The following is a 12,777-nucleotide window of genomic DNA, read 5'->3' on the forward strand; positions in this document are numbered from 1 at the left end:
AAGGGAAGATAGATGGTTCGAAATACAGGGAAATTCTTGAGCAAAACCTGTTTCTGTCTGTCAGTGATTTGAGACTGGGACGGAGGTTCACCTTCCAACAAGACAATGTCCCAAAAACATACTGCTAAAACAACACTCGAGCAGTTTAAGGGGAAAAGTGTAAATGTTTTGGAGTCACCTAGACAAAGCCCAAACCTTAATCCACTTGAGAATCTGTGATCAGACTTTGAAGATTGCTGTTCACCAGAGGAAACCAACTAACTTGAAGCAGCTGGAGCAGTTTTGCCTTAAGGAATGGGAAACAATCCAATTGGCAAGATGGGGAAAGCCGATAGAGATTTATCTAAAGTGACTTGCAGCTGTAATTGCTGCAAAAAGAGGCTCTACAAAGTACTAACTTTAGGGGGTTGAATAGTTATGCACACTGAAGTTATTTTGTCCTATTTGTCCTATTTGTTGCTTGCATCAAAATAAAAAGAAAACCAAATGTTCACAGTTGGAGTACTGTGTCCAGTTTTGGGCACCGGTGCTCAGGAAGGATATAATGGAACTAGAGAGAGTACAAAGGAGGGCAACAAAATTAATAAAGGGGATGGGAGAACTACAATACCCAGATAGATTAGCGAAATTAGGATTATTTAGTCTAGAAAAAAGACGACTGAGGGGCGATCTAATAACCATGTATAAGTATATAAGGGGACAATACAAATATCTCGCTGAGGATCTGTTTATACCAAGGAAGGTGACGGGCACAAGGGGGCATTCTTTGCGTCTGGAGGAGAGAAGGTTTTTCCACCAACATAGAAGAGGATTCTTTACTGTTAGGGCAGTGAGAATCTGGAATTGCTTGCCTGAGGAGGTGATGATGGCGAACTCAGTCGAGGGGTTCAAGAGAGGCCTGGATGTCTTCCTGGAGCAGAACAATATTGTATCATACAATTATTAGGTTCTGTAGAAGGACGTAGATCTGGGGATTTATTATGATGGAATATAGGCTGAACTGGATGGACAAATGTCTTTTTTCAGCCTTACTAACTATGTTACTATGTTACTATGTAAGTTGTAGGCATGTTCTTTACATGAACTGATGCAAAGCTTCAAAAAAATAGTGAAATTCCAGGTTGTGATGTAGAGCAATACAAAAAATGCCAAAGGCAGGTGAATACTTTTGCAAGCCACTGTATAAGTAAAATTAAAAGAAAATTACGTTTATTTGAAAATCAAATATAAAGGAAGGCATAAAGGTAATGCCGGGAGACATGTAAGACAGTCACTGTTAGACATTTTTTTCTAGAGCCTGCTGACATTTTTCATTCTATTTTTGCACCAAAAACAGATTAAAAAGTGCCTACTTACTAATACCTGGTCACAGGTATAATATATTGCAGGATTCAGTGTGTACTATTGGATAATTTAATCCTCTTGAGTTTATTTCTTCCTATAGTGATTTCTGTTGCAGAAGGTTGACTTTTTTTTTGTCATTTCTTATAGAGGTTACTATGAAAACATTGAAGGCTCATGTGAAACATGTGAGGGTTCCTGCTGGACGTGTGAGGGGCACAAAGGAAATTGCTTGTCTTGTGTGGATGGCCTATATCTGGAGAATAATAAATGCCTTCAGAACTGCTCAGTGAGGTATTATCCTGATGAGGAGGGTATCTGCAAGCACTGTCCAGCCCACTGCACTGTCTGTGCAGATGAAAGAACATGTTTAGGTATAACTGAACATTGCTACATAGCTTACTCATGTTTAGTTATTAGATTTTTTATGGAAATACAAATAAAGCTTTTATATGCAGCAATCTAGGTATGTTCTAGGTGTGTATACTTAGGAAATCGTGAAAACATGACGTGTTATGGGCCGCGAGGACTGGAGTTTTTGAAGCACATTTATAAAGTAAGGCTAAGTCCACTCTTGCGTTTGGCTGGTCTGCGTATGGCTGTGTATGTCCTCCCTTAAGCTCTGCCTATTCTCCACCCACTTCCGCATGAATCCTGCGTCGTCCTGCGTACCTATCTTTAACATTGGGTACACAGGGACATGCAATGTATGTGCACGCGTATGCATGTGGCATTTTGACGATCCCACAACATCCACATACAACCCATGTCCCTGCGTACCCAATGTTAAAGATAGTAAAGAAAAGGTTTTCAGCTCACCCCTTATCTGTCATCTCTTGAACTCTGGATTCACCCCTGTGCACGATTTGCCTTGAGCTCCAGGTGAGAAGTCAATGATCCAGGAAAAATAAAAGTGGTATAAATCCAGCGACTGTGGGCAGCAGAAGATAAGTAAAACTTTCAGTTTATTTTATACATATTAAAATACAATGCAGCATGTTGCAGCCACAGGGCTAAACTACAGAAGCAATAATCCTACGCGTTTCAGCTATAGGAAGTCTTAATCATCCATTATTAAAGCTTCCTATAGCTGAAATGCGTAGGATGGATGCTCCTCTAGTTTAGCCCTGTGGGTGCAACATGCTGCATTGTATTTTAATACGTATAAAATAAGTTTTTTTTTTTTTCTGAATGATAAAGATGGGTACACAGGACGACGCAGGACGCATGCGGAAGTAGGCGGAGCATAGGCGGAGCTTAAGGGAGGATGTAGGCAGCCATGGTAGCAGATTTTAGAAGGGATTGGTTCTCCTGTGGAGAATTTTTTTTTTCTGAATGATAAAGATGGGTACGCAGGACGACGCAGGATGCATGCGGAAGTAGGCGGAGCATAGGCGGAGCTTAAGGGAGGATGTAGGCAGCCATGGTAGCAGATTTAACTGGCAATGGTAGGCAAATAGGTCAAACATTTATCTGAAATTTGTCATTTTAAAGCAGTTGATTCATCAAGACATTTTTTTTAACCCTTTCACAACATGCGTCGTACATTTTCTGCGCATCATCCTCTTTGATTCTGTTTCGGCGCTGAACCCACATCTTTCCTGGCACATGTCATCTGTTTTGAACTAACAGCCTCTAATAGCCGAGAGTGGAATCGTGATCTACCCGTGGCTGTTAACCTGTTAAATGCCGCTGTCAATCTCTGACAGCGGCATTTAACTTGTGCTTCCAGGAAGCATGCCGGAAATCCCATTGGTGACCCCTTTGCGTGATCATGGGTCACCGATGGGTTGGCATCACAACCAGAGGTCTCCAGCAGATCTCTATAGTTGTCATAGCCAGATTGCTATGTGCACCGACCAGTGGTTGGCCCTCATAGTAAGTGAGCATTTCTGCTGCACACGGTGATCTGATCATCACCTCTACACTGTGTTCCAAATTATTATGCATATAATATTTCCTCATATTTTCTCTAAATTACCTATCTGAATTGCAGTCATTGTTATTTTCCAGTCATCTACTATTCTAGTATAATTGCAATGTTGTGGAACAAACTGCCTATGAAAACAGTATCTTTTTTAAAAAAAATAAACACTCAAAATGCATGTTCCAAATTATTATGCACAGCAGAGTTTTCAACCTTTTTTATTTAATTTTGAACAAAAAAATTGTCAATTGTGAAGTTATAAGCATTATCAGCTTATTACAAAATGAAATCAAACAGTTTTCAAGTGAAAACTTTATTCTAGGTGATGTTACATTTGCACATAGGACCCCTTGTTCAAAAGAAGCTTCTGAACTCTCTCGTCCATTGAATTTGTTAGTTTTTGGATAGTTTCTGCTTCAATTGTTTTGCATGTGGACAGAATACCCTCCCAGAGCTGTTGCTTAGATGTGAACTGCCTCCCGCCATCCTAGACACTCCTTTTGATGATGCTCCAGAGGTTCTCAATGGGGTTGAGGTCAGGGGAAGATGGTGGCCATACCATGAGTTTGTCCTCTTTTATGCCCAGAGCAGCCAGAGATGCAGATGTGTTTTTTGCAGCATGAGACGGTGCATTATCATGCATGAAAATGATCTTGCTGCGGAAAGCACGGTTCTTCCTCTTGAACCATGGCAGGAAGTGTTGTTTTAGAAACTCCACATAGATTATGGAGTTCATCTTTACCCCTTCAGGGATCATAAAGGGGCCGACAATCTCTCTCCCTATGATTCCAGCCCAAAACATTACTCCACCTCCTCCTTGTTGGCGTTTTCATGGGGTGTCCATCAACCAGCCATCCTCCACTCCATCCATCTGGACCATCGAGCGTTGCACGGCACTCATCGGTGAACAAAATAGTTTGGAAGTCAGTCTTCATGTATCATTTGGCCCACTGGAGCCATTTCTGCTTGTGTGCAGTGGATAGAGGTGGTCGACAGGATGGCTTACACACAGCTGCAAGCCTCTGAAGGACCCTGCATCTTGTTGTTCTGGGGACATTGGAGGCACCAGCAGCTTCAAAAACTTGCCTGCTGCTATGACAAGGTATTTTTGCAGCTGCTTTTTTAAACTTACGCAATTGCCTGTTGGAAAGAGTCCTCAATTTTTCCTTATCAGCACGCAAACGTGTATGCTGGGAACCAGCTACATACTTCTTGATTGTGCAATGATCACGATGAAGTGTCTTGGCAATGTTGATTGTAGTCATGCCTTGACCTAAATACTCCACAATTTGTTGCTTCTCAGCAGCCGACACATCCTTTTTCTTTCCCATTTTGGCTAAAAATGTAGGCTGCTTAATAATGTGGAACAGCCCTCTTAAGTAGTCTTGCCTTTATTTGGACACACCTGCCAAACTACTTTGCACAGGTATCTGCAATTGCTTTCAGTGATATAAACAACCTTGACACACATCACCATCAATGAGTTTAAATGACAAAGAAAAAATTCTAACCTTATCACCCCTAAACTCTTTGTGCATAATAATTTGGAACACAGTGTATGTAGCAGAGGTGATCAGCTAGCTGCAGCTTATAGTCTCCAATGGAGACTATTGATGTATGCAAAGTGTAAAAAAAGTTTTTTAAAAATATTTAAAAAATAAAAAATATATAAGGGCAGAGACAGACTGTCGTATTTCTCATGCGAGAATCGCATCACACTGCATGGCCTGGCCTGGCACCTCTCTTAACCTGAGCAAGACAGCATGATTGATTACTATACAGCTGTCAAGCTCAGGTCAGGAGAGCTGACAGCTAGTACGAGGTTTATGATGCGATTCTCGCACGAGAAATATGTCTGTCTGTTCAAATCACCCCCCTTTCACCCCATTCAAAATAAAACAATAAATAAAAAATCAAACATACACATATTTGGTATTGCTACGTTCAAACTTGCCCAATGTATCAAGCTATGAAAATAATTAATCCGATCGGTAAACGGCGTAGCGAAAAAAAAGTCAAACCTTCGGAATTACGTTTTTTTGGTAGCCACAACACAACATTAAAATGCAATAACGGGAGATCAAAAGATTGCATACGCATCAAAATGGTATAATTAAAAATGTAAGCTTGGTACACAAAAAATAAACCCTCACCCGGCCCCAGATCCTGAAAAATGGAGACACTATGGGTCTCGGAAAATGATGTAATTTTTTTTTTTACAAATTTTGGATTTTTTTTCACCACTTAAAAAAGAACATAGACATGTTTGGTGTCTGTGAACTCAAAATGACCTGAAGAATCATAATGGCTGGTCAGTTTCAGCATTTGGTGAATATGGTAAAAATAAAATCTAAAAAATAGTTGTGGAATTGCACTTTTTTGCAATTTCACTGCACTTGGAATTTTTTTTCCCATTTTAGTGTACATGATAAGGTAAAACCAATGGCGTTGTTCAAAAGTAGAACTTGTCCCGAAAAAAAAAGCCCTCACTTGGCCATATTAATGGAAAAATAAAAAAGTTATGGCTCTGGGAAGAAGGGGAGCGAAAAACAGAAACGCAAAAACAAAAAAGGGCTCCATCACGAAGGAGTTAAAAATAAAGCTAAAATTCTTATTAGTTGACTTGCTATAATCACCAGGAAAAGCTGTGGTGACCATACATTTCTCCAGAAATAGTTAATGAAAACAATGATCCCATACAACTCCTAAGCAAATAGCACTTATGATGAAATTGTGTGCAAAACTGTAAAGCGCTGCGGAATATGTTAGCGCTATATAAAAATAAAGATTATTATTATGGTGGCCTCAAAATTCCAGTCTCATTTTTTACATAGGCAATTCTATACTGTGACAGAGCACCACAAAACAGTAATATAATATTTGTTATACAAAACATTAATATAATATTTGTTAAGGCCACTGTGACCCACTGTGATATACTGCACTCTGTCTTGTGAACATCTTGCTATTAACAAGTAAATAATCTTTTAACTTAATTTTTGTAGATTTGTAAGGCCTTTTGAAATTCTGTAGATTGGACAGTATCCTAATCCTGAGACCCTCATTGAATGCTCAAAAGACCTCTGAGGATGGCATATCTCAGACGGCAGGAGGGCACAGCTCATACATGAGTGAACAGACGGCAGAGTATAAGTTCAGGATTAGCGTGCACTCCTGAGCTGTGCACTTCTCAGGGGTCTCAGGATCCAGAACCCACTGATCAGTAGTCAATTAAAAGGTCTATAATAATATATAGAAAATAAGTCAGTAATTTATTTATCGTACACTTTAAACATGGCGCATCAAAGTCGTCCTTATATATACGGTAGTTTTTCCCTGTAGGTAACAGGTTTTTTTATATAGTTATATTAGTTTTCAAGGATTGCTGCATTTTGTCATGTTCAGTTAAATAATTGAAACATATGTGCAAAGATCCTACTTTACAAAAGGATTACCGATCTGCAAGGTTAACCATTTTGACATGCCACATTGCTAACCCCGATCCTGCTCTATACTGGCAAATGCAGGCTGTCTTACACAGCCAACATCAAGCGGTAACAGGAGCAACTGGAACTAGCTCTGATAGAGGCTGTTTACAGGGGTTTTCCTCTTTAAGGAAAGTGAACCCCAAATGTCCTAAATACAGAAATTAAGAAATAGAGCAGGTATTCTCCATCCTGGGTCTGATGGCAGATCCATGCTGACACTTGGGTCTTAGTATTTTTGCTATAGGGTGAAGTTACATTTAAAGTGTGCATCACTGATATAGCTAGTTACTGAGCTCAGTGACTCATATCATCTACCTCACAGACAAGTGATTGCCTACACCGAGACCTGAGCAGCAGCAGTGGGGAGCCGGTGGAGAAACTGGGGATTGTGAATACCTGCTCTTTTTGGTATTTTAGATTGTTTGGGGTCCACATTACTGAATATGAAAAACTCTCTCAACCAATTAAATGTCACAAACAATCACTGATAATGACATCTAAGGGTACGTGGCACGGTCAGAAAACGCTGCGGGTTGGACAACGTTCATCCGCAGCATCCAACTCACAGCGTCCTGATGTTATAGCATAGTGGATGGGATTACAAGAAATTCCATGTCCACTATGCGTGCACTGACGCCCGCAACTTACCTGTGGAGACAGACATGCGGCATGTCTTTCCAGAGCGCAGCGAGTCTCCGCAAGGTAAATCTCACCCATGCAAGGTATTGGATGCAGTGATTTCACACGGTTCAATAAACACATGCAGAATCAACTGCATTCAAAAGCCGGCAGCGCTTTCGACGCAGTGCATTCAAAAACGCTGCCAATTACTGACCTTGTACATTTACTCTTAAAGGCGCATTTGCGGGTGCGCTCTTGCATCAGCTCCCATTGTCCTCCCTGTGCCCCACAATGCAATTGCAGTCTGCCAATGGGTTAATATAGCAAATAGAGGCCTGCTGAACATTCTTGTTTTTGTCATGATTGTCCTATGAAGACAAGCTTGTGGCTCGCCTTAATAGGAAGACGTTAGTAAAACTATATACAGTACTGCAATACTGCGCATTATACAGCAGCATTGCAGTATATAATATAAGCGATCAAATGATTGCAGGTTCAAATCCCTTTAAAAAAAAGTAATAAGCTTATTTGGTATATCTATATTCATAAAATTCTGATGTACAACATTATAAAATTATTTAAACAATATCTGAAATGCCCCCTAAGTAAAAAAAAAACTAACAAACTTAAGTGCCCCAAAATAACATTAATAAGAACATCAACTTGGTGCACAAAAAAAATCCTCAACCAGACCCATCTGTAGTTACAGAGATACATGTGTCAGAAAATGGCAACACTAACCAAATATATTCTACAAAGAAAATTAAAAAAATACTTATAAACTTAAAACATACAAATTTGATATCATCGTAATCACCCTGATCTGGCCAGGTCATTTTTACTGAGCACGGTAAAAACAAACCCCCAAAAAACAATATCTGAGTTGCAGTTTTTTAAAATCACAATTTCAACCTAGTTGGATTTTTTCCCCTTTTTTCAGTAAGTTATCGAAAAGTGAATAATGAAAAATGAATGGTAAAATTAATGGTGTCATTCCACTCTACAACTCCTACCACATGTCATGATTCCTCCACTCAGTGAGTGCTTGTTATACTGTCCTGTGGAAACTGGGCCATGCTGAGTTGCCAGTGTTTTGATTGTCAGCTCCGCTGTCTAATCTTGTGATGGGCATGCTGAGCTGTTGGTGCTTTGATTTACAGCTCGGCTGTCCAATCTGTGACTGAGCGGTGCAGGACTTTTTCCAGGTGTTCTGGCAATTGCCAAAGCCATTTAACTGAGCTGTCTGCCCCTGATCCCTGCCAACATAGTTTGTGATTCTTGGTGAGTGTTTGTATGATTCTGTTGTTCTGAGTTTTGATCTTCTGCTGCCTGACTCTTTTGATCATGTTCTGATTATCCCTTTGTCTTGTCCTTTTGCTTTGATCCGCTATCTCCTGGTATTTTGACCCTTGGACAGTGAACTAACTTATGCCTTTGTCTTTTCCCTTGATTATCTACATGTTATCTTGGGTCTGACCCAAGATCGTCTGACTTCTTTGCCTCATGCTCTTTCCATGAGTAGTGAATAGTGTCACACTGCAATAAACAAGCACTCAGTTATATGGCAAAAGTTAATTGGTCACAAAAGTGTTAAAAAGGAGCAATATTTTAATTTTTTCATAAATCAATAGTACAAGAAAAGTGTTACAGTATTAAAGATTAAGTTCCCTTTTACCCATTATCAATCACTTCTCTCCCATTCACTCTCAATTTCAGAAAACTGCTTAAATCTGTCTATAGATCTGTCTTTTGTGAAGGATCAAATTACACCTGCTGCTTATAGGAATCTAGAAAGAGGGGAAAGTTAGAGAGAAAGAGGCAGAGACAGTCAAAGAGAACCTGTAGAGGCTTCTAGTGACTAGAGTATGCAGTTGAGATAAATAATGCAGGATATAAGTCATATAGCGGCCAAAAATGATCCTGAAGAATTACCCAAAAGAGCAGTCATACTTTGGATTTGTCATCTATCTGTTGCGCCATTATGGTGTGGGTTCATCCCACCTATAATCACAATGTTGTAATGTTGGTATTACACATTTGCACATTTAGCTTTTTCTATAACCTGAAACATAAAGTCGTACTAATTAGTGATGAGCGAATATACTCGTTACTCAAGATTTCCCGAGCATGCTCGGGTGACCTCCGAATATTTTTTAGTTTTCATCGCCACAGCTGAATGATTTACATCTGTTAGCCAGCATAAGTACATGTGGGGGTTGCCTGGTTGCTAGGGAATCCCCACATGTAATCAAGCTGGATAAGAGATGTAAATCATTCAGCTGAGGTGAGAAAAACTAAATCTCCGAGCACTAAAAAATACTCGGAGGACCCCCGAGCGTGCTCAGAAAATCTTGAGTAACAAGTATATTCGCTCATCACTAGTACTAATTTAACTAAATTAAAAAAATTCTGCAGTGAGAACATAAACCAGCATTAAACATCACACTTTCTTCCTAAAAGTATTTCAAGTGTTCACCAATTGCTGCTGTGTCTTAAGTGAAATGAGTCGTCTCAGAGGCTTCCAGTGAATTTGGCGGGGACACCAAGGGTTCAGTCACCAGTCTGAGTATACAGAGCGGCGGCTGTAATTGTGCCCCCAGCTCTGACTGACATTCGCTATGTATGGGAGCTCAGCTGTCAGTCAGGGCCAGGTACACAGTTACAGCCACTGCTCTGTATACTCAGAGTGGTGACTGAACCTGCGGAGCCCCCAACCCAATGACTGAAACCAAATGCTGGCGGGCAGAAAACATTTCATTTTCTCACTGCTGTATTCAGTGGACAGCATTATAACGCTGTTACCCTGCAGATTAATCACATATCTGCAGGTTAGCAGCATTATTTCTGATAGCAGGTTCCCTTTATAAAAAATTTGGGGGAGATTTCGGGGTCGGACAACTTCTTTAAGGGCTCATTAATGTCAGTTTTTCTTGTATGAGTGCTGTCCATTTTTTTTACAGATAGCACTCATACATATGATATTCTTTGGAGCTGTTCACCATGTCCGATTCTTTTCCTCAGACCGAGTGGACCATGGCAAACATTGGAGACGTGTCCTATTTTGATCCAATCAAAATTGGCAATGGGAGTCTATGAGTCCATGGAAAAATCAGACCGCACTCGGATAACATCTTAGCATGGTCCAGTTTTCACACACTGTTAGAATGGAGAAGATGGAGAAAAAGGCTTTTTTATTTTCTCCCCACCTATGTGAAAACGGAATGGCACTCGGACCACACTCTGATCAAAGTCTGATCTGAATAACTGATACATTTTTCTCATATGTGAGAAAATCTGATGTCTGAATGAGCACTAATAGTATTGAATACGTTAAATGGCTGAAATCTAAATTACAATATTGTACATGTAGACACAATCAAAGTATATATATATATATATATATATATATATATATACAGTTAGGGCCAGAAATATTTGGACAGTGACACAAGTTTTGTTATTTTAGCTGTTTACAAAAACATGTTCAGAAATACAATTATATATGTAATATGGGCTGAAAGTGCACACTCCCAGCTGCAATATGATAGTTTCCACATCCAAATCGGAGAAAGGGTTTAGGAATCATAGCTCTGTAATGCATAGCGTCCTCTTTTTCAAGGGACCAAAAGTAATTGGACAATGGACTCTAAGGGCTGCAATTAACTCTGAAGGCGTCTCCCTCGTTAACCTGTAATCAATGAAGTAGTTAAAAGGTCAGGGGTGGATTCCAGGTGTGTGGTTTTGCATTTGGAAGCTGTTGCTGTGAGCAGACAACATGCGGTCAAAGGAACTCTCAATTGAGGTGAAGCAGAACATCCTGAGGCTGAAAAAAAAGAAAAAAATCCATCAGAGAGATAGCAGACATGCTTGGAGTAGCAAAATCAACAGTTGGGTACATTCTGAGAAAAAAGGAATTGACTGGTGAGCTTGGGAACTCAAAAAGGCCTGGGCGTCCACGGATGACAACAGTGGTGGATGATTAACTAACCAAGGGAAGGGGGCACCACAATTTGAAGAGGGATCCAACAAGGTCTACCAATATGGTATCAATGTATAAAAAGAAAAAAAAAAAGCAGTAGACCATAGAAGGGGATCACCTCAGACACGGATCAAGTATAAAGACAAATAAATTTTATTGATACATAGAGACCATATACATATGGACACAAGAAAACATCAAGAAACAACTATTAAAAACATTTAAAAATGGTCATACACAAGACCTACAAAGATAACACTTAGACCCATAATAAGGTCAAAAAACCCCCTAAGTGCCAACTCCCCAGTACATATAATAAACCATGCATGAGACCTACACCTGATTGAGCAGTCTAAACATATATAAAGGTGATGTCTGTGTGAACAGTGTCATACGCTTTAGACAGAATAGATATAGAAACTTATGCCTGAAAATTCACACCATAGCAAAACAGTACTAATGGGTCCAAAAGGTCAAAATATCTTGTGATAAATCACCGATAAAGTGCAGGCATATATCGCAGATAAGATGGTATACACATAGTATAATGGAATATGTGCCCCACAGACCCTGAAACAATCAATGGGTCAGAAGTATAGTAAATCAAAGATACCAAATATCTTAATATAAACTGCTACCTGCTATAAGAGAACCCCCTACTGATACAATACCATGGCTGTCAGGCCTGAACAGTTATATGGAGATCAGGCGTATCATGATGATACCCGGAGCTGCAAAGTGCACACAAGACCACCTAGGGAGCGGGAGAAAGGGGGTTTGACAGACCCGACGCGTGTCGCCACACACACCGTGGCTTCGTCAGGGGTGTCTCCTGATGGTGGCTTGTGTCCTTTTATATACCGTAATCATATCTAAATCTGCAGCTGATCTGCTTACCGAAGGCGGCATGGAGGAAGCCGACGCTGGAATGTTCTCCCTGGCGTGCGAGGAGTACTGACTGCGCATGTGCATGAGGGCGTCCCCCCTGCGCTGCGTCCCGGACGCGTTGCTATGCGCACCTAGCAACACAACGCCCACTTTATGACGTCATAGGTAAAGACTGAGCGTGATAGGAGCGCCGTCGTATGACTCTCCTGCATTGCTGCTCACACCCACAAGTGTCACGTCCCGGCTTGGAAACAATGCACAGATAGCCCGAGTTCACTTAAATAGGAACTTATCAAGGCCGATCTGAGAGAGCATACAAACAACCATGTGCAAATATTAAAATCGTAACGTACATAGGTGCATCAGGTTTTTGACCCATAAATCCATTGAATATTTCACCTGCCCACACTATCACACATGGACTGCAGTATGAAGTTAAATCCGCTAACCAATGTGTCAAAGTTAGGCGGAACAGGAATATATATACAGACCCACATACAGATGATTCTGTTGCGCTCCTATTGATCATAACA

General features: G+C 40.3%; 1 protein-coding gene across 1 annotated transcript in view; it reads left to right on the forward strand.

Annotated features, from left to right (window-relative positions):
• LOC138676489 (proprotein convertase subtilisin/kexin type 5-like) overlaps positions 1 to 12,777 on the forward strand; it is a 349,710-nt gene that overhangs the window by 177,215 nt on the left and 159,718 nt on the right. The window contains exon 9 of the mRNA XM_069765826.1: positions 1,492 to 1,715. Within this exon, the coding sequence (XP_069621927.1) occupies positions 1,492 to 1,715 (224 nt within the window). The remainder of the gene's footprint in view (positions 1 to 1,491; positions 1,716 to 12,777) is intronic.

The sequence above is a fragment of the Ranitomeya imitator genome, chromosome 4 (assembly GCF_032444005.1).
Source record: "Ranitomeya imitator isolate aRanImi1 chromosome 4, aRanImi1.pri, whole genome shotgun sequence".
Classification (NCBI taxonomy): Eukaryota; Metazoa; Chordata; class Amphibia; order Anura; family Dendrobatidae; genus Ranitomeya; species Ranitomeya imitator.